General features: G+C 41.1%; 1 protein-coding gene across 1 annotated transcript in view; it reads right to left on the bottom strand.

Annotated features, from left to right (window-relative positions):
- Positions 1 to 1,650: 1,650 nt before the first annotated feature.
- The window catches only part of LOC123517206 (fat-like cadherin-related tumor suppressor homolog), a 141,458-nt gene continuing 120,521 nt past the window's right edge, over positions 1,651 to 22,587 (bottom strand). The window contains exons 2-4 of the mRNA XM_045277221.1: positions 21,094 to 21,200; positions 7,488 to 7,692; positions 1,651 to 1,799 (exon numbers count right to left, since the gene is read on the bottom strand). Coding sequence (XP_045133156.1) covers positions 1,651 to 1,799; positions 7,488 to 7,692; positions 21,094 to 21,200 — 461 coding nt within the window. The remainder of the gene's footprint in view (positions 1,800 to 7,487; positions 7,693 to 21,093; positions 21,201 to 22,587) is intronic.

Below are 22,587 nucleotides of genomic sequence, written 5' to 3'. Positions count from 1 at the left end.
CAGGAAATGTTCCATGGCCTCAGGGGTAGTCCTACACCAAGGGCAGAAGAGGTCACAAGACAGACATAGGCAATGCAAGTGAGCACTGAGCATGGTGTGGCCCAGGCGGTTGATGTGCCTTGCGCTCCTTACCGTGACTGACTGATTGTTTGAATTTTGTAACGGCGCTCATCCTCCCCCGCTGATGGATCCCCCCAACCCTCACCCCCTTACTACCTGTGACACGCGCGCCATCTGTTAGAAGCGAGGTTCCCTGATCAATTCCCCCAGCCCGCCCATTGAACCCGTATATCCTCCATAGAATCCTTGCCGCTAATGGACCCCCCCATCCTTCACCCACTTACTACCTGTGACCTGCACGCCATCTGTTAGAAGCTAAGTTCCCTAATCAATTCCTCCAGGCTTCTCATTGAACCCGTATATCCTTATACTGTAGAATCCTTGCTTGTAACGGCGCTCATCCTCCCCCACTGATGAACCCCTCCATCCCTCACCCCCTTACTACCTGCGACCCGCGAGCCATCTGTTAGAAGCAAAGCTCCCTAATCAATTTGTCCAGCCTGCTCATTGAACCCGTATATCCTTACAGGAATATACAGAGAGGAAGTTTTGGTGTGGGTTAAAGTTTGGAGGACAGCAACGGTGCTGCCATCTGTTGGAAGCGAGTACTTTCACAGAAAACGTTGTTAGGAGTAACAAAATTTCTCCCATGCTTTCTCCCCCAGCCCTTATTTTTCCCTGCATTCTCTCGTGGTTATGAACTTATAAGCCAAATAAAACATGTTTATATATATATATATATATATATATATATATATATATATATATATATATATATATATATATATATATATATATATATATATTTCTGCCGCCTCTACCTGGGCCACACCATACTCCTTACTTGCATCGCATCCGTCGACTGTCTCGTGACCACTTCTGCCCTTGGTGTAGGACTACCCCTGAGGCCATGAAACATTTCCTGCTTCAATGCCCACGCTTCCTCTCTCAACTTACTGCATCACGCTCCCTGCTCTCCGCCCTGGCCATCACAACACTCGACCTGCCCACTCTCTTGGCGGCCTCAGGCGTCCACCCCTCCTGGCAACCTGCTGTCCTTCGCCTTATATGTGTCTTCTTGAGGAAGACCGGCCAACTACCACGCCTGTGATACCCACACAAGACTACCCCAGGGCTCATAAGGATTCAAAAGAGGCCACGAAAATCTATGGATCGCAGGCGTGGTAGCTGGCCGGTCTTCCTCAAGAAGGCACAAGTAAGGTGAAGGACAGCAGGTTGCCAGGAGAGGTGGATGCCTGAAGCCACCAGGAGGGTGGGCAGGTTGAGTGTTGTGATGGCCAGGGCGGAGAGCCGGGAGCGTAATGCAGTATGTTGAGAGAGGAGGCGTGGGCACTGAAGCAGAAAATGCTCCATGGCTGCAGGGGTAGTCCTACACCAAGGGCAGAAGGGGTCACAAGACAGACGTAGGTGATGCAAGTGAGCACTGAGCGTGGTGTAGCCTAGGTGGAGGCGGGCACTCCTTTCCGTGACTGACTGACTGTTTGAATCTTGTAACGGCGCTCATCCTCCCCCGCTGATGGACCCCCCCATCCCTCACCCCCTTACTACCTGCGATCCGCACACCATCTTTTATAAGCGTTCCGGAGGATTATCGTTCTCGTCGCTCACTGTGATGAATGCTGGAGTGACGGAAGACAGCTGACCGTCACTCACCATTACCCATAGCTCGTACTCAGCTTGCTCCTCCCTGTCCAGAGGGACTAGCGTGCTGATAACGCCTGAGAGGGAGATCATGAAAAATACCAGCGTTACTAAGAATTCATAATATTACACACACACACACACACACACACACACACACACACACACACACACACACACACACACACACTTACAGACACAGACATACACACAAACACAAGCACGCACGCACGCACACAAGCACCCACCCACCCACACACACACACACACACACACACACACACACACACTTACAAACACAGACGTACACACAGGCACAAGCACCCACTCACGCACGCGCGCGCACACACACACACACACACACACACACACACACACACACACACACACACACACACAGAGACTTACATACACAAACTTACAGACACAGACATACGTAAACACAAGCACAAACACACACGCACGCACGCACACACACCTGGCGGTGCAGTGGTAGCACGCTCGACTCACAATCGAGAGAGCCCGAGATCGATTCCCGGGACAGGTCAGAGGTCATTTGGACAAGACTTCTATTCAAGTGTGTGGCCCCTGTTCACCTAGCAGTGATTAGGTACCTGCAGTGATTAGGTATCTGGTGTAAAACGGAAGTTGTGACCCGCTGCTGGGTAGGAGAAACAAACTTCGAACAAAAAACAAAATGCACTTGGGGTGGCATCACCCCGGTGACTAGGCCGCTAGACTTATCTGGCGCTATAAATAGCTGCCGTGCACCATTGGTGGTTGTGTAGACTTAAGAAGTATGATTGTTAGTATATAAGAATATATACATGTATAAGTTGATTCAATATGTAGGATTTTCAGCTCTGTACCTGTACTAGCTGCCATTCAAATAAACCGGAATATTATTATTACACACACACACACACACACACACACACACACACACACACACACACACACACACACACACACACACACACACACACACACACACACACACACACACACACACAAGCACGCACGCACACGCGCGCGCACACACACACACACACACACACACACACACACACACACACACACATGCACACGCAGGCACGCACACGCGCGCGCACGCACGCACACAAACACACACACACACACACACACACACAGGCTGAATGGAAAAAAAGTCAGGAAGTGGAAAGAAAGGAGGTAAATTACAAAGTTGCAAGTCTGGAAAAGGAAATCAAAGAGTCTGGGGAGAAAACTTTGGGCCTTGCTGAAATTATAGATCAACAGATCATAGAAGAGAAGATTGCTGAGAAAGTGGTGAAGGTTATTAAGTCAAATGAGACATTGGTGAGGGAAACTGTAGACAAAAAGAGATGTGTGGTGATATTTGGTGTGGAGGAGGATAAGACACCGAGTAAAATGGAGAGAGAGAAAACATAAAAAGGTGATAAATAATATCATTAATGTGGTGCAGGAGGAGGAAAAGACCTAGTACAAGAAATAGAGGACTTCCATAGAATTGGAAAGTTCACAAGAGAAGGTATGAGGCCAATAAGAATCAAACTTAAGTCACAAAAGGATGTAGATGAATTGGTGGAGAAGTCATGGAGGCTAGCCCAGCAGGAAACAACAAGGAAGATTTGGTTGAGAAGAGATCTCGGTGAAAAGGAAAGAGAAATGTTAAATGAGTTGAGAAAGGAGGCTTTGAAAAAAATGAAGAGAGGACAGAAGAGGAGAAGAAAGAGTTTTTCTGGAGAATCTTGGATATGAGACTGAGGAAGTGGTTCATAACCCAGAAAAGTACAGCAAGAAAGGACTAAAGAAACTTACGTATGAGCGGAATGTAATGTATTCCAACATAAATGGAGTGATATCGGGATTTTAGAACTCAACGATTACTTGAGGGACAAGAACCCAGATATTGTGGGTCTTACTGAAACAAAACTGAGAGAGGGAGAAGACCTGATGATGGTTGGAGAAGGAAATATAATGTTTGGAAAAGAAATAGAGTAGGTAAGATGGGAGGAGGAGTGATGTTGCTGGTTAAAAAGATATAAAGGTGGATCAAGTGAAAGAAGGTATGGGAAAGGCAGAAGTGCTAAAGATCAGAGCAGAAACTAATGAAGGAAAAAGAGGCACTACATAGTGGTGTACGTACCACCTAAGACAAATGCATGGTCAGTACAGGAATATGAAGAAATGATAAGTGATACAGGAACATGTCTGGAAGAAATGTTGGGTGGCTGTGAACGAACTATAATGATGGGAGATTTTAATTGTAAAGAGGTGTGTTGGGAGGACTGGTCAATGGAAGGATCAGAGACAACATGGGAAATACACTATTGACACTGGCAATGGAAAATGTGTTAACTCAGTGGGTCAAAGAAGATACTAGGTTTGGAGGAGAGGGAGCATCGTCAAGACTGGACTTGGTCTTTAGTACAGAGCCAATGGTCATTGAGGAGATGAGGGTGGAGTGCCCTTTAGCAAAGAGTGATCATGCAGTTTTGGAGTTCAAGGTGATAGATGAAGAGAAATCTAGAAGAAATGAAGAATATAAAGTGGGAAGATGGAATTATGCCAAGACAGATTTTGGAAACCTAAAGAAATTCTTTCAAGAGACAAATTGGATGAAATTCAAGAGTGCTAAGGAGCAAATGAAAAGTGGAAGGAATTTATAAAAATATACAAAGAAGGTGAGAAAAATTTGTACCAATAAGACAACATAGAGAAGTTGGAAAGCAGGACTGGTTTAACGATAGATGTGAAAAGGCTAGAACAAGAAAAGAGGATGCATGGAAGAGGTGGAGAAGGAAAAGACGGATTAAGCAGTGGGAAAGTTACAAAAGAGCAAGAAATGAATATGTGTTGATTAGAAGAGAAGAAAGAAAGAAACAAGAAAAGGATATAATTGATAAATGTAAAGACCAACCAAGGCTTTTTACAGACATGTGAACAACAACATCAAAAATAGAGAAAGTATTGAAAGTTTAGAAGTAAATGGAGTATGCAGTGAAGATCCCAGGAAATGGCAGAGGCTATGAATGGATGCTTTCGGAAGGTATTCACAAAGGAGACTGCTTTTGACAAACCACTGGTAATGGAACAGAAAGGGATTATGAAGGAGTTTCAAGTAACTGTGGAGGAGATCAAGAATATGATGGGGAGTTTAGAAGTGAGAAAAGCTGTGGGACCTGATGGGGTATCAGGATGGATTTTAAGAGAATGCAGGAGCAACTGGCAGAAAAAGTTTGTGAAGTAATTGATGCCTCATTAAGGGAAGGTGTAGTGCCCCAAGACTGGAAAAGAGCTAACATTGTCCCAATCTATAAATCAGGTAACAAGAGAGACCCATTGAACTATAGACCAGTGTCACTTACAAGTGTGGTAGCTAAGATGTGTGAGAGGGTGGTGAAGAATAGATGGACAGACTTCTTGGAGAAAATGACATACTTTGTGAGTGTCAATTTGGTTTTAGAAAAGGGCGTTCATGCACGACAAACCTGATATGTTACTATTCGAGGGTGATAGATGTAATACAGGAAAGAGATGGTTGGGCTGATGGAATATATCTGGATTTAAAAAAGGCCTTTGATAAGGTACCACACCGGAGACTGATCTGGAAACTTGAAATGGTAGGAGGAGTGCATGGCAGTTTACTAAAATGGATGGAAGACTTTTGGTAGGAAGAGAAATGAGAACAATAATTAAGGACAGACCATCAGAATGGGGCTTGGTGGAGAGTGGAGTTCCACAGGGATCAGTGTTGGCACCAGTAATGTTCGCGGTCTACATAAATGACATGGTGGATGGGGTGTCCAGTTATGTGAGCCTATTTGCAGACGATGCAAAATTGTTAAGAAAAGTGAGATGTGACAAAGATTGCGAACTACTCCAGGAAGACTTGGACAGAATATGGAAATGGAGCTGTACATGGCAAATGGAGTTCAACACGACAAAATGCAAGAAAATAGAGTTTGGCAAGAGTGAAAGAAGAATCAGGAGTATGTACAAGATAGGAAATGAAGACATAAAACCAGTCATGAAGAAAAAGACCTTGGGGTGACAATTACCAATGACCTATCGCCAGAGAGACATATAAACAAAATAATTGGAGAAGTATTGAACTTATTGAGGAACATAAGAGTGGCGTTCGTATATTTAGATGAAGAAATGATGAAGAAAATAATTACTGCAATGATAAGACCGAGGCTTGAATATGCAACAATACAGTGGGCTCGAACTTAAAGAAACACATAAGGAAACTAGAGAAAGTACAGAGGGCTGCAACAAAAATGGTGCCTGACTTAAGAGATTTGACTTATGAAGACAGACTGAAAAGAATGCAACTTCCGACCCTGGAAAACAGAAGAGAAAGGGGAGACCTGATAGCAATATACAGAGTGATGATTGGCATGGAAAAATGGATAGGGAAGATCTGTGTATGTGGAATGAAAGAATGTCGAGAGGGCATGGGAAAAACTAAAATGGCCACTTATAGGAGAGATGTGAAAAAATATAGCTTCCCTCATAGAAGGGTGGAAGCATGGAATAGTTTAGACGTGGAAGTGGTCAACGCAAGGAATATTCATGATTTTAAGAAAAAGCTGGACATTAATAGATATGGAGACGGGACAACACGAGCATAGCTCTTTTCCCGTATGTTACAATTAGGTAAATACAATTAGGTAAATACACAGGCACAAACACGCACACGCACACACACACACACACACACACACACACACACACACACACACAGGCACAAGTACGCACGCACGCACACACACACACACACACACACACACACACACACACACTCACAAGCCAGAGGACCGGGGTTCGATTCCCCGACCGGATGGAGATATTTGGGTGTGTCTCCTTTCACGTGTAGCCCCTGTTCGCCTAGCAGTGAGTAGGTACGGGATGTAAATCGAGGAGTTGTGACCTTGTTGTCCCGGTGTGTGTTGTGTGTCTGGTCTTAGGCCTATCCGAAGATCGAAAATAATGAGCTCTGAGCTCGTTCCGTAGGGTAACGTGTGGCTGTCTCGTCAGAGACTGCAGCAGATCAAACAGTGAAACACACACACAATGGTCTCAGTCCTACCCGATGATCGGTCAGTATGAGCTCTGAGCTCGCTTCGTAATGGGGAAGACTGGCTGGGAGACCAGCAAACGACCGTGGTAAATTACACACACTCAGGCACAAGCACGCACGCACGCAGGCACGCACGCGCGCGCACGCACGCACACACACACACACACATACACACACACACACACACACAGTAATTGACCCGTTCCACACGTAGCTCAACTGTTCAGTCAATACCAGCAATAGTAGCAATGATTCAGTGCTCATACTGCTAGAAAATTGTTATTATTATTATCATTATCATCATCATCAAACACACACACACACACACACACACACACACACACACACACACACACACACACACACACACACACACACACACACACACACACACACACACACACACACACACATACATACACACGTGATAAATAAGAACACGTCGGTTATCTACATAGACTGTGTTAAAATGAAAACCATCTGAAAATAAAAACAAAGCCCGGTATCAAATCTTTGTCTGATATTGCACATTCCACTGTCATTTTGATTCAATCAAAATGATGGTCGAAAAAGGAGAAGAATGAATACAATTTAGTAACAGGAATCTATAAATCCTTATCTGCCAGCGGGAGGAACTGCAAACACGAGTCCCGCAGTAAGAGTACATAATCCTTACCGGTCTGTGGGTTGATCTTGAAATGTGCTTCCTCGTTGCCTTTAGTGATGGCGAAGGAAATATTAGAAGGAGCCAAGTCCCCATCAGATGCCACAAGAGTGAGAACAAAGGTATCAGGAGAGAGATTTTCAGACACGAAGGTGTGGTAAGCTGGTTCCTCCGTCTGAGGGATGTGGTCGTTCACGTCCTCCACCTCGACGAAAATCTGCAGAGGAAGAATATAAAACATAAATATGGCAGCCATCTCAGCGCTGTCTGTGTTGTGAGGCGAGGGAGCAGGAATGGATGGGCAGTGGGAGTGGTGAAGTGTAGCGCGTCACTGTAACATCAGGGGACGCTTGAAGTCTTTCCACGCTAGAAGTGTGAAGTGTGAAGTGTCTTCATTTACAGGTTAAGATACTATTAAGGAAGCTATAAAAAGACTGGTAAAAATTGAATACATAGAAGCAAGTATACATTATTCTAGTTATATGAACATGCATATGTGTATGTAGATGTATGTGTGTGTGTGTGTGTGTGTGTGTGTGTGTGTGTGTGTGCTCCAGAGAGAGAGAGAGAGAGAGAGAGAGAGAGAGAGAGAGAGAGAGAGAGAGAGAGAGAGAGAGAGAGAGAGAGAGAGAGAGAGAGAGAGAGAGAGAGAGAGAGAGAGAGAGAGAGAGAGAGAGAGAGAGAGAGAGAGAGAGAGAGAGAGAGAGAGAGAGAGAGAGAGAGAGAGAGAGAGAGAGAATCGTCCCTGAATCTAGACTTGAGCTGGGGACTATCATAGTCGGGGATCAATTTATTCGTTGATAGAATTTCGGAATTTCTGTTTCCTTCATAATCAGGATCGTACCAAGGCCCATATAATATAGGCCTTGGATCGTACATAACAAGAAACTCGCATTTTCATTTATAGTTTGATCGACAATTTTATTTATTTATTTTTCTACGTAAGAGGGAAATGGCCAAGTACATAAAGATTATCCACTGAGGTGTCGGTCTCCAAATATGGTCAAAAGAGTTAGTTAAATGTATAGGATAAATGTACAGAAATCTCCTTTGAAGTTAGAGGAAAGTGGAAAAACAGAAGCATGCAGGGAGTTCCAGAGTTTATCAGACAAAGCGATGAACAGAGATGGATAGAGTAGGGGTGAGAAAAGAAGAAAGTCTTGCGCAGCAGGGCAGAGGGATGGAAGGAGGAATGCAGTTAGCAAGATAAGAAGAGCGTATCTCGAAACATTTTGACGCTTTCTGTTAATGAAAAGTTTTTGGCTAGTCGTAGAACAGACTTGGAATGATTTCGGGCAGAAATATAGAATGCATGAGATTCAGGTGATGGAAAGCTCAAGTACCTTTTGTGGGCCACCTCTCTATCATGTATGAGCTCGTATAGCACGAGAACAGGCGGTGTTAAGCAAAGATTTGGAAAGTTTATGTTGAGACAAAGAATGGAGAATGTACGTCCCCATGTAGACACTATCATCTCTGTTCAGTGCTCAGCACAAAGAGATGGGTCTCTGACACGGAAGTAGTAGTCATTCGAAGGAAAATCAGCATAATACCTCCTCTGATCCCCAGCTAACACAGGCAGAATGTTAGAGGCATCTCCGCTTTGAGGGATCTTGAGGAGTGATTGGAGAAATACGACAAGATACGCATATGAGATTATGATCGGAGGAATCCAGCAGAGAAGATAGGGTAACATCATAAGCAGAAGAATTAAGGTTAAAAAAAGGCAAGAATGTTAAGCGTATCACCAAGGCGGTTAGGAATACGAGTAGGGTGTTGCACCAGTTACTCTAGGTCATGTATGATTGTAAAGTTAAAGGCTAGTTCATCAGGATGGCCAGTGAATGGAGAGGAAAGCCAAAGCTGATGGTATTAATTGAAGTCTCCAGGAATAGAGATCCCCGCAAAATTAAAAAAAGAGACAATACACTCCACTATAGAAGTTAAGTACTCAAAGAATGTCTTATAGTCTGAGGCATTAGGTGAGAAGTATACAACAGAGATTAGTTTAGTTAGAGAGTGATCTTGTATTTGTAGCCAGATGGTGAAAAACTCGGAAGATTCAAGAGCGTTGGAACGAGAGCAAGTCGAGTCATTGCATACACAGAAACAACATCCAGCTTTGGAACGAAAATGAAGATAGAGAATGTAGGAGGATAAAGAAAGAAAGCTATTGTCAGCTGCTTCGCACACATTTATTTCAGTGAGGAAAATATGAGGTTTAGTAGAAGAGAGGTGGTGTTCTACAGATTGAAAATTCGATCTAACTCTGCGAATGATACAGAAATTGATGACAAGTTGAGGGGTTGTCCAGACACTTAGGGTCGATACCAGTAGAATAGGCCTTTCGTGTGAAGGAAGAGAGTAGTTTTTAGAGGGTAGGCTGTGACTACCCTCTTATACTGTGAGATACAGGGAAACATTCAGTGAAGTCACACTGGCTTTAATGATAAGTTTACAACAGCCCCTGATACAGTGCTTTAGACCTCACTGTGAATATTATAATTTCGGCAAGTGTCTACTGCCTCCTCCATGGCTGGCTGACCCTCACATTAACGCTTTCACTGCTACACTGCTAGGAGAAGCTTTTTTTTTTTTCGGTACTAGTTCTGAGACGTAAGACAAAAACTACATTTATTTTTTTTTTTTTTGTCTCCATACAATTAATTTCGACAGTGGTATGGAAATCAACAAAGGAAAAGTCTTAGTATTCGTGGTCAAGAATGATCTTTGATGAGAAGGAATATTTACAAACAGATAATGGGAAGACTGTGACAAATATAATCCATGTACACCTGTCCACTACTTATTATAGATATTATCCTCCCTCACGTGGTCTGCAATTGTGTGTGCGCTCATCTGAGTTTGTTCACGAGGGCCGCGCGTGTTCACCACGTACCGTGCACTTTTTGTTTGTTACTAATCACTGATGTCTGAGACTGAATTCATGCGTTTACAGTAGAGTGGGATTAATGTTTTAACGAGACATCTCTGGAAAAAACCTAAAGGTGCGATGAGTGGTGTGTTCTTCACATGCAGTGCTGCTTTCAAGGCCACGAATCATCCAGTTCAAAGCAACAGGAATTTTGTTGTTGTTGTTGTTGTTGTTGTTGTCAAGAAAGAAAAAAAGTTTAATAAACTTCAAATATTGTTCTGAAATTTTCGAGTCTATTGTTAGCACTATAACTATATTGCCAATCCACGCTAGTAAGAACCCTTACTGAGATTTAAAATGAATTAATTAAAGACCTAACAATTTCCACAAAAGCTCCTTTCACGTTAGAGACGTGAAAAAACCCACTTCCTCTTGCGTGTCTTGGGCACCTTTACTTTGCAGCTCCAAAACCATACGTAAATGTTTGTCCTCACGATAATGGTTCAGTTTTTTCTTTTCAGTTCGGGCACGTCACAAATGCACGAGGTTCACCGTGTGAGCCTAAGAAATCTACAGAACGCCTTACCCTTCTCCATGAAAAATTTGTGGCCTTTTTTCTCGTAAATCTTGCTAGTGGTGTAGCAGTAAATGAAAAAAAAAAAACGATTAATGTCTTTGGTATCTCTTCTGAATTCAGTCTAACATTACTTGATGCTATCCAGTCTCCATCATATGTAGTCTCACCAAGGATACCACCTCGTCTTTAATAACAAACATTGCACTCCCGAACCTTCTGCAACAATGGTTCACACAACTATCTTGCATGATTTTCTTTTTTTATTACCCAGCTTCTTTATTGGGTTTACATAAATCATTATTGTTTTTTACAGTTTATTTCTTAACACTGCTTTAGTAAACCTTTTCGTTTGAATTAAAAGAAATGAAAACTTAACAGGCATGAGACATTTTAATAACATTTTGAGTCTTGGAGTAATTTCATTATATACTTTTTAACAATGATTTTTTGGCCGAATGACTTTTCCCTCCCCTTGTATTCTCCTTACACGGCATAACTTGAAAAGTACTGTTCTTCAAACTTTACGGACTATACCGCCTGTCACATTCGGAGCTAATGAATCACAATCGTATAAAAAAACCTATTTATGTGAACTACTTATGCATGAAAGGTAATTACAATTTAACTATCAGAAAATATTTGTATAAGTAAGTTCTGATTAGGCATTATTGATTCGAATTCAATCGTCTAGGACTCTACGCAGTTCGTGAAAAATATCGGATACTGATGAGAGCTGACGTTTGGTGAGGTACGGGGCGGCCTGGCAGCAAGGCACGCACACTTCTCGCCCCGCTCGGATCCCGTGTCCATGGAATATTCTAAGGTGAAAGTTCTATGCATAGACTCAGCTGTTTCTCAAGTGTGAATATGTATATCTAAAAAAAAAAAAAAAATAATAATGAACAGTTGCTTTCCTTATGTACCTGTCTTCGCCACGTCGACCCGTGACAACGCCTCCCTAGAATGGAATAAAAATAACACGAAGCCTCGAAAACCATAAATAACCAGCCGTAGGTATTCCTAATTTGGCGATTGATGCAGAGGTATTAGTACACTAGCACACCTAAAATAAAAAGTCAAGCACAACAAAGACTTTTTTTCCTTTTTTTTTTTTCAATTTTAGGAAAATTTAAGTGTCTTCGCTCCTCATTGATCAGCAGTACAATACTATTGACGAAATGTTATAGTTATAACACAACAACAACAAAAGGTTTATAAGAAATTCTATTATTTATAAGATCAAACTTTTTGCTAAAGAAACAACAAAATATAAGTTCCTGCTGCTTTTATTTAAAAAGAAAATCATCCTTTACGGTAGTAACATTTTGTCTATATTCACTTAGTAGTTCAAAAACCCATTTGGCAGAATGGATGAGAGGCGATGGTGAACATAACCAGGCTGCCAAGATCACCACTCTTTCCTAACCTTTGGAGTAAGTCAAGGGGAAGCGCAGGCGGCCTCACTTCACAGGGTCCATACGAGGACAACATTAATTTTGCTGATGGCTACTTCACGTAATACGAGGAAACTAAGCACTTTCATAATGACTGCTGTGTCCTTTTACTGAGCAAAATTTACTGAAAAACTGGTCTAAAACTGTGTACGTGCGGCAGAGCACCTGTGATGGATAGAATTCAGAAACCAGTGTCCGAGACATTTGGATTCATGACGATAATCTATTACTACAATCGCTGATCTTTGAGCAAATACTGACAGTCATTATTGAAGCCTCATTACACAATACACAGTACTATTCCCTTTTGCAACAATTTAAAAAATCACCGCAGGTAATGATTCTAAATGTTAACATAATCCTATTTTTTTTATTCCATAATATAGAATGTAACAGGTGATTTGTTGAATCTTTCCTTGGTTCTCCTTACCCAATGGCAAAGTATAAGCTTACAATTAAGAATGCCTAACAAATTTTTACTTATTAATGAAACATTATTTCCTGTGCACAGCGAAGGAAGTATGCAATGGAGGCTCAGCTAAATAATGGTATGATCAGATATTGAAGAAAAAGCCAGTATGGGGAATGTTATGTCTTCAGTAAGATCTCGCGGCAGGTATGTAACATTCAGTGGGAGTCTCACATGATAAAATTATTAAGTCCCTGCTCTTAATTTAGTTTTCTGTGCTTTTTATTTTTATTGAAAAGAAATGAATAGGGAGCGTCCACCTGTCGGAAATAATCTTAGTAATACTACCATTTCTTATATAACATAACTGAAGGATAATCTAGACACATCAGTATGTGAAAAATGTAGCATTTCCAATGCTACCAAAATTTCTATACGGCGATAAGTTTCTGATCAAAATACTATTCTTTTTGTCTTCCTCTCTACCGTCGAGAGAACGCTACGTGACTTCCAGTATGTCAGCCAATCACACATCAGCAGCGTCGACGTGTCCGGAAAGAGGAAATGAAAAGGTAAAAAAGAAACAAAAAATGTTTTCCAGTGAATGCTTTACATTGTTCTATTTTTCTCGCCGAGTTCTGGATGAAATATGCCGTTTTTAAAGGCGTAAAAGACATGCCTACTGTGGAAAATAAAGACATTTTGTGAATAAACACCAACACATCGTTCACCTTCGAAATATCAGAACAGTAAAATTTTGGGTTGTAACAGTAATTTGCAGCTTGGTATATTACCGGTAGGTGTTTATCGTGCCGGCACTTTAATTATGAATGAATACAGAAGAACAATTTTGATCAGACACAATTGCTTTTAAATAATATGGAACCGTTGTGCACATGATGAATTGTGTTGCACCAAAAAAATTATAACTGAGCTTAAGGTTTGGTATCGTCCGGCTTCGTAACGACATGTACATGTAACTCATACTTGCTGATCCATCTCCTGCCCCACATAACACTACTCAAGACACGGTACAGATACTAAGAAGATGTTTAATTTGCGACGTTGGGTGTCCGTGGCGCGGAGATAGGCATTATGATAGATGATAGACTTAACCCTCAAGTTTTGGTACAGAAGTGTTGTCGATGCCAGACCTTGTTAGTATCTGCTGACACGCTTAGTCGCTGGCCTCACGATTTTAAGTTTTTGAACCAACGTTACGCGATTCGAAACAATTAAGTTTCTTGTAATAGAGGGCAGACTGATGTAGTTACTTAAATGATGTAACTAATATTTAAGATAATAAATCACCATTGCCGTCCCATATATCTAATATTATGTGACGTAATGTGTGCCGGAGTTGTATTCCTTACTAGAACTAGATGCAGCATTTTTATTTATTCATTTTTATTTAATGCTTCTTAATACTAAAATATTATTCCTCCTTCAAAATATTTTTGACACTTACTACTAGTGCTACTGCTTACTGTTGTTGTTGCTTCTTCTATACCTACTAATAGTATTGCGCACTGCTACTGGTACTACTAATACCATTACTACTACTACCACTACTACTGCTATACTACTACAACTACAACTACTACTACAACAACAACTACTCTTATTTTAACAGAATAATGACAGAACAAGAAAAAAAATGCAACAATCTCCAATAAAGTTTTCGCTCGAGTTGCCTGGCAAGACACCTGAATGATTAGTGAAAATGATATATGTGTATGGATTTAAGTAAAGAATCCCTGAATATTAGCGTTGCTACTCGCAAAAGGTTTTTCTCCAACTGCCAACTCTGGGCCATTAATATTTGACTAGTAGTTAGTCTGATGTTTGGTGTGTCTCTTGATAAGGTATGCACGCCACGTAGTTATAGGCGGTGTTGAATTTAATATTATGTATTTTGTGTGTGTGGGGGGAGAGGGGTGTACCAAAAGTAGTTGAAGTGAAAAGTTAAAGAATAAAAAGTGTAATCATGTTATTGATAATAAAAAAAATCATAATGTAAAGCTATCATCATTACAGGATAGAAATTTGAAATATGATGTTAATGCTATTAACAAAATTCATGTGCGAGGTGTTGCAACACCATACCGACATGAACGAAATCCTGGTACAGTTTTTTACAACGTTTTCTCCAGAGCGGTGAGACACTGCTGCTGTAATGCCAAGATATTTACGTGGGAGAAGTGTAACTTCTTATTACACAAGGTAATAATCAAATAAGAATGAAACGGAAAATTCTTTAGAAAGAAGGAAGAAAAACCTTTCTGCATCACAGAACACAGTCAGGGTCATGAAAGAGAATTCCGGCAAATCATATAATATTAACCCTCCACCTGTGAAAGATGGCTCGTGACGACACCCAAAGCCAGCACAATGCAGTCATCACTCGACTCCCTTAAATAAAAGGATAAAGACAGATATATAAATAGATGAATAGATATATCAATAAATAAAAGTAGATAAAGAAATGAAGTAAATAAATGAAAAAAATATTCATAATGTTTTGAGGAAAATAAGATAAGGACTGGATATTCTCACTCTGACATGCACGTATGTATGTGAATGCGTGAGTGTGCTGGTCATCCAGACAGCCGCTCTGCTAGTAAAAGAGCGCGTACCTCATAATCAATCTTTTTGAAATGAGTGAGACCACTAGCACGTCACATACCTAGACAGCGATGATAAAACTCTTTGTGTTACATCCCATACCTACTAGCAGCTAGGTGAACAGTGGCTACACATTATTGTTAAGAGGCTTGGTCATTTGTCTTGTGGTTGTGAGCTGAGCATGTTGATAGCTATACTAACCCACGCGCGGTGTGTGTGTGTGTGTGTGTGTGTGTAATTCACCATGGTCGTCTGTTGGTAACCCAGCCAGTCTTCCCCATTACGGAGCGAACTCAGAGCTCATAGTCCGATCTTCGGGTAGGACTGAGACCACAACACACTCCACACACCGGGAAAGCGAGGTCACAATCCCTCGAGTTACATACCGTACCTATTTACTGCTAGGTGAACAGAGGCTACATATTAAGAGGCTTGCCCATTTGCCTCGCCGCCTCTGGGACTCGAACCCGGATCCTCTCCAGTGTGAGTCGAGCGTACTAACCACTACACTACGCGTGTGTGTGTGTGTGTGTGTGTGTGTGTGTGTGTGTGTGTGTGTGTGTTTCACTGTTTGATCTGCTGCAGTCTCTGACGAGACAGCCAGACGTTACCCTACGGAACGAGCTCAGAGCTCATTATTTCCGATCTTCGGATAGGCCTGAGACCAGGCACACACCACACCGCGACAACAAGGTCACAACTCCTCGATTTACATCCCGTACCTAGGTGAACAGGGGCTACACGTGAAAGGAGACACACCCAAATATCTCCACCCGGCCGGGGAATCGAACCCCGGTTCTCTGGCTTGTAAAGCCAGCGCTCTAACCACTGAGCTACCGTGTGTGTGTGTGTGTGTGTGTGTGTGTGTTTCACTGTTTGATGTGTGTGTGTGTGTGTGTGTGTGTGTGTGTGTGTGTGTGTGTGTGTGTGTGTGTGTGTGTGTGTGTATTTACCTAGTTGTAGTTTTACAGGCCCTGGGCTTTATGCTCGTGTGACCCCGTCTCCATATCTACACTTATCTAATCTTACTTTAAAAGTATGCACACTCGTTGCAGACACTACTTCTTCATTTAAACTGTTCCACATCTCAATACATCTTTGCGGGAAACTATATTTTTAACATCTCTCAGACATCTTCCTTTCTCAGCTTTTTACTATGCGATCTTGTGCTTGATGTCATATTCTTCTCTCAGGATCAGTTTCTCATTATCCACTTGGTCCATTCCGTTGATCAATTTATAAACTTGTATCAGGTCTCCTCTCTCCTTCTTTGTTCCAGGGTTGGTAGATCCATAGCCTTTAGTCTCTCCTCATATGTCATCCCTTCAAATTCTGGAACCATTCTTGTAGCCATTTTTGTAGTCTCTCCAATTTCCTTATGTGTTTCTTTTATGAGGGGTCCACACTACTCCTGCATATTCCAATCTGGGTCTTATTATAGTACTTATCAATTTCTTCATCATTTCTTTGTCCATGTAGTGAAATGCTACTCCAATATTCCTTAGCAAATTATATGTTTCTCTAAAAATTCTATCAATATGGCTTACTGGTTGATTGTTTTCTTCCATCGTCACTCCTAAGTCCTTTTCCTTTTTACTTTCTCCAGTTCTACTCCATCTCCCATCTTATAGATTCCCACAGGTCGTCTTTCACTCTTTCCCATTTCCATGACATGGCTTTTGTTCACATTGAATTCCATTTCCACTTTTACTCCATTCCCAGATCTTATTTAGGTCTTCTTGCAGTATTTCACAATCCTCTTTTGCTTTATAACTCTGCACAGTTTCGTATCATCTGCAAACAGATTTATGTAGCTGTTCACTCCTTCTGGCATGTCGTTAATATAAATGAGGAAAAGTATTGGTGCCAATACTGACCCTGTGGCACTCCGCTTTCTACTGCTCTCCACTTGGACTTCATATCTTTAACTACCGTCCTTATTTCTCTCCCCTCAAATAATTTTCTATCCATCTCAATGTGCTTCCTTTTAAGCCACCCTTCTCCTCTAACTTCCATAGTAATCTTGCATGTGGCACTTTGTCAAACGCCTTTTTAAATCCAAATAAATACAGTCAACCCATCCTCTCTCTCTTGTACTCTATCAACTATTCTAGAATAGAAACTCAATAAATTAGTTACACAAGACCGTCTTTTCTAAAACCAAATTGGCTATTTGATATTAATTTGTTGTCTTCAAGGAACTCGATCCATTGTTTCTTTATTATTCTTTCACACATCTTGCATATTACACTAGTTAGTGATACCGGTCTGTAATTTAAAGGTTCTTCCTTCCTTCCGCTCTTATATATGGGAACCACCTCAGCTCTTTTCCATTCTACTGGTACTGTTCCATTTTCTATTGAGCATTTTATGATGTTGTATATAGGACTTGCTAGTTCTTCCCTACATTCTTTCAGTATTCTGCCTGAGACTTCATCTGGTCCCATTGCCTTCTCTTCATCCAGTTCCTTCATTAACTCTTTTATTTCAAGCTTGGTTACTTTAATCTCTTTCATATAGATTGTCTCTCTATTACCCTGTGGCCTTTCAAATTTGGATTCCTTAGTAAAGACCTCCTGGAATTTATTATTTAATAGTTCTGCCATACTTTTGGGTCTTCCACCATCCCGTTCTCTCCTTTTAACCTTTCTATTGTTTCTTTTGCCTAATTTTTCCATTTATGAATCTATAGAACAATTTTGGTTGCTCCTTACATTTTTCGACAATGTCCTTTTCAAAGTTCTTTTCCTCTTCCTTCCTCACCTTAACATATTCATTTCTCGCTGCCTTGAAGTTTTCCTTATTTACTGGATTTCTATTTCTCCTCCACCTTTTCCATGCTCCATCTCTTTTCTCCTTTGCCCTAGCACACCTTGCATTAAACCAATCTTTCTTTCCTTCTTCTTTAGGTCTATATTTTGGGACATATTCCTGACTCCTGTTTTGTATATTTCCAAAAATAAGTTATATTCTCTTGCATTGTCTCTGAGTTTTCCATCTCCTCCCAGTTTACGTTTTTAAAATAGTTCTTGAGATTCTCAATATCAGCCTTTCTGTAATTTAATCGGTCTCCTTTGTATGAATCGTCTCTATCTTCCTTTCCCTCTTCTATATCTATTTCTAATATTACATGGTCACTCTTTCCCAATGGGCACTTATATCTTATATCATCATTCATTTGTATACCCTTGTAAAAACTAGGTCCAATCTCGCTCGTCGTTTCCTCTGAATCTTGTGCATTCCTTTACTCTCTGGTCCATCATATTGTCTATCATTAGGTTCAGAATCTTTCTCCCAGGCTTCTTCCCCATACCACTTTCATAATTTTCCCAGTCCACTTCTTTACAGTTGAAATCTCCTACTAATATCACTTTTCTCCTTTCTTTAACGATTCTCGTTAGACTCCTTATTGTGTCATCTATCATGTCTTTATATTCTTGATTGGTCCATGAATTTGTTTTGGTGGCACATATGTTACAATGATTGTTAACTCTTTTTATTAATATGCATCTTAACATACAATACTTCTGCTTTTCCTTCCCACATTCCACTTGGTTTATCACTATCTCCTTCCTTAACATTATCATGACTCCTCCTCCTCCTTTACCCCTCTGTCTCTTCTCCATACATTATACCTATTATCCAAGTCTATTTTGATTGCCTCATTTAGTTTTGTTTCAGCCAGGCATACAATATCTGGATTTTCTTTCTTTATGTAATCTCTTAATTCTAATTTACTTGATAAAACCCGTCTATGTTCGTATACATCATTTTTAGTCTCTTGCCTTTATCATTTTTAGTTAAACTTGTTCCACTTTTTTCTCTTCCTTCTCGTTTATATACCATTTCCTTATCCTGTCTCCTAGAATTCTCCAAAAAATGCCTTTTTCCTCTTCTGACCTTTCATTATTCTTTTCCCTTACTGCTGCTGCCAGTTCATTGTATCTCTTCCTTTCTTCCTCATTTCTATTTTTCTTTATATAGATATCCTTGCAGCCTTCTGTTTCTCTAAGTTTTGTTGTTCTATATAATATTTCTTCTGTTGCTGCTTGTGATTTTAGTAGTATTTTAATTGGTCTCGTTTTCCTTCTTGATATGGTCCCATTCTGTTTATTTCTTCTACTTCCTCTTCCAAGTTCTGCCTATCTTCGTCGTTTAGATTCTTCAGTAGGTCTTTGACTGATTTCATTTCTTCTTTTCTCTTTTGGTCTATATTTTATATTTTTTCTTTTATTCCAAATACGACTACACTCTTCTTTTTTCTGCAATTTCTCTAACTAGATTTTCTTTTGTCTTGAGGACTCCTATCATTTTGTTTGTCATATTTTCTTCTTTTTCTTTAAGTTGTTCTTGAATCACCTCCTGAAAATCAGCCTTATCTTTCTTATCTTGGACTCTCCATGCTTGTACTTCTTTTTTAATCACGTTCTGTACTCTTTCCTCTTCCTTGTTTACTAGATCTTTCAGCTTCTCTTTTTCTTTCTCGGCTTTACCGAGTCCTTCTTCCATCTGCTTCTTGTAGTTAGCTACTTCCTTTTTTAGTTCTTCGTTTTCCGCTCTTAGCCTAGCTTCGTTTTCTTCCACTTTTTTTTTTATCCTTTCTCTCAGTTTTATAAACTCTTTTTCCTGTTCTTCATTCTCTTTCATTTCCATATTCTCCTTTATCAATTTATCTAGTTTACATTCAATATTCAACACTCTCTTAAGTAGTGAAGTATTCGTCGTATCGAAACCTTCGAATGCGATCTCTCCCTCACCAACATAGTCATCATCAGCTTTCATTTTTTCCCTAGTCTCATGTCTGCATTTTGATGGAATCTCTTTTTTACTCATGATTCTTTAATAATTGATTTCATGAAAAAAAAATGAGTCCACACTACCTGCCCAGGCCACTGTAAATACTGTACAACAGGTACGTAGTGAAGATCAGCTGATTGTCGGAACGGCGCCAGTGCGTCCTTCCTCGACCGCGTCTGCTGTGTGTGTGTGTGTGTGTGTGTGTATAATTCACTGCTTGATCTGCTGCAGTCTCTGACGAGACAGCCAGACGTTACCCTACGGAACGAGCTCAGAGCTCATTATTTCCGATCTTCGGATAGGCCTGAGACCAGGCACACACCACACACCGGGACAACAAGGTCACAACTCCTCGATTTACATCCCGTACCTACTCACTGCTAGGTGAACAGGGGCTACACGTGAAGGAGACACCCAAATATTTCCGGCCGGGGAATCGAACCCGGTCCACTGGCTGTGATTGTGTGTGTGTGTGTGTGTGTGTGTGTGTGTGTGTGTGTGTGTGTGTGTTTCACTGTTTGATCTGCTGCAGTCTCTGACGAGACAGCCAGACGTTATCCTACGGAACGAGCTCAGAGCTCATTATTTCCGATCTTCGGATAGGCCTGAGACCAGGCACACATCACACACCGGGACAACAAGGTCACAACTCCTCGATTTACATCCCGTACCTACTCACTGCTAGGTGAACAGGGGCTACACGTGAAAGGAGACACACCCAAATATCTCCACCCGGCCAGGGAATTGAACCCTGGTCCCCTGGCTTGTGAAGCCAGCGCTCTAACCACTGAGCTACCGGGCGCGCGTGTGTGTGTGTGTGTGTGTGTGTGTGTGTGTTGAAAGGAAGAGAGGAGATGAGACGTGGGATTACATGTACTCACATGGCAGGTGTCAGTGAGTGGTGCCGCTCCCCCGTCGGACACCACCACAGCCAGCCAGTAGCCCCGAGCCGCCTCTCGGTCCAGGGACACCACCGTGCGGATCACGCCTGGAATAATTAAACTTTAGTACAAAAACCAACAAAGCATGTAACACACGCACACACACACACACACACACACACACACACACACACACACACACACACACACACACACACACATACATATTTTATTCCTGCGGCTGCTGTGCGCGACGAAGCATGCACAACCTTCCTCGGTTATTGCGGACTACATGCTATCACCACTTTATGACAACCGTGCCTCTTTAACCAATATACGGGCGTAACTTTACCATGTGTTAAATCCTTCCCTTGATAAATCCCGTATACTAACAAAGAAAATTTGAGTTATGAAGCGGTGTTCCGCCGTTCACCATTTACACTTGGGAAATACCTTCAGTAAATATCTTGGAACATAAAAGAACAATATAATTGACTGGCTATAAATAATTTCACGTTATAAATGTATTGCACTTGGATAGAAATTTGATAAATAATACTGATACGAAACAATTAGGGGATTAATTTCATATTCTTCACAATCATAAGATCGCCCACGTAATTGGGTGCAAAAGTAGTGATAATTGATTGCCGTGTAGGGCTTCCCTAAATCAGGTAGAAGAGCGTTAAGGCTTTATTCCCATTTGCTGGCAGAGATATCGACTTGGTTTTCATTCTTCCAATATTTGAACTCTCAACTTTAAGCATATCAAACACTTCTAATTATTCTTCACTCTAAGTAAATATGAAATGAATCAGATGAACGTATCAATTTTTCTATTTTTACAGTTTCCTTACTTTCCTTATATTACCTAACAATACTGGGCAATTAGTAAGTAATCCCATAACTGGTTTGAGGATTGCTGTGCCTCTTGTTAAGGAATTTACTGAATCTTTCATCTCTGGACTCAGGTTTCAATATAGGTGCTGCTGTTGACATTGCTCCTGCTGCTAAACCTGCTGTGTGTGTGTGTGTGTGTGTGTGTGTGTGTGTGTGTGTGTGTTATTCATCACCACGGTCGTCTGCTCATTTTAACTCTGCTAAGTGGGAGGAACTAAGGCAGTACTATTCTGATTTCCTTGGGATGATTATTGTTTTCATGTCAGAGATCCTTCTCTTTGTGCCGAGCGCATAACAGAGGTGATTATCTCTGGCATGGAGCTATACATTCCTCATACTTTCTCTAACCCTAAAGCTAAAAAGCCTTGGTTTAACTCTGCTTGTTCTCGTGCTGTCAATGATAGAGAGGCGGCTCACAAACGGTTCCGTAGCCATCCAACTGCTGAAACTCATGCCCTATATATTTCTGCCCGTAATCATGCCAAATCTATTCTCCAACTTACTAAAACTCTTTCATCAATAGAAAATGTCAAAGTCTTTCCAATTCTAACTCCTCTCGAGATTTCTGGCATCTAGCCAATAATATCTCTAACA

Source organism: Portunus trituberculatus, chromosome 41 (genome assembly GCF_017591435.1).
Source record: "Portunus trituberculatus isolate SZX2019 chromosome 41, ASM1759143v1, whole genome shotgun sequence".
Lineage (NCBI taxonomy): Eukaryota > Metazoa > Arthropoda > Malacostraca > Decapoda > Portunidae > Portunus > Portunus trituberculatus.
The sequence above is the reverse complement of the archived record's forward strand: the minus strand, read 5'-3'. Positions and strand labels throughout refer to the sequence as shown.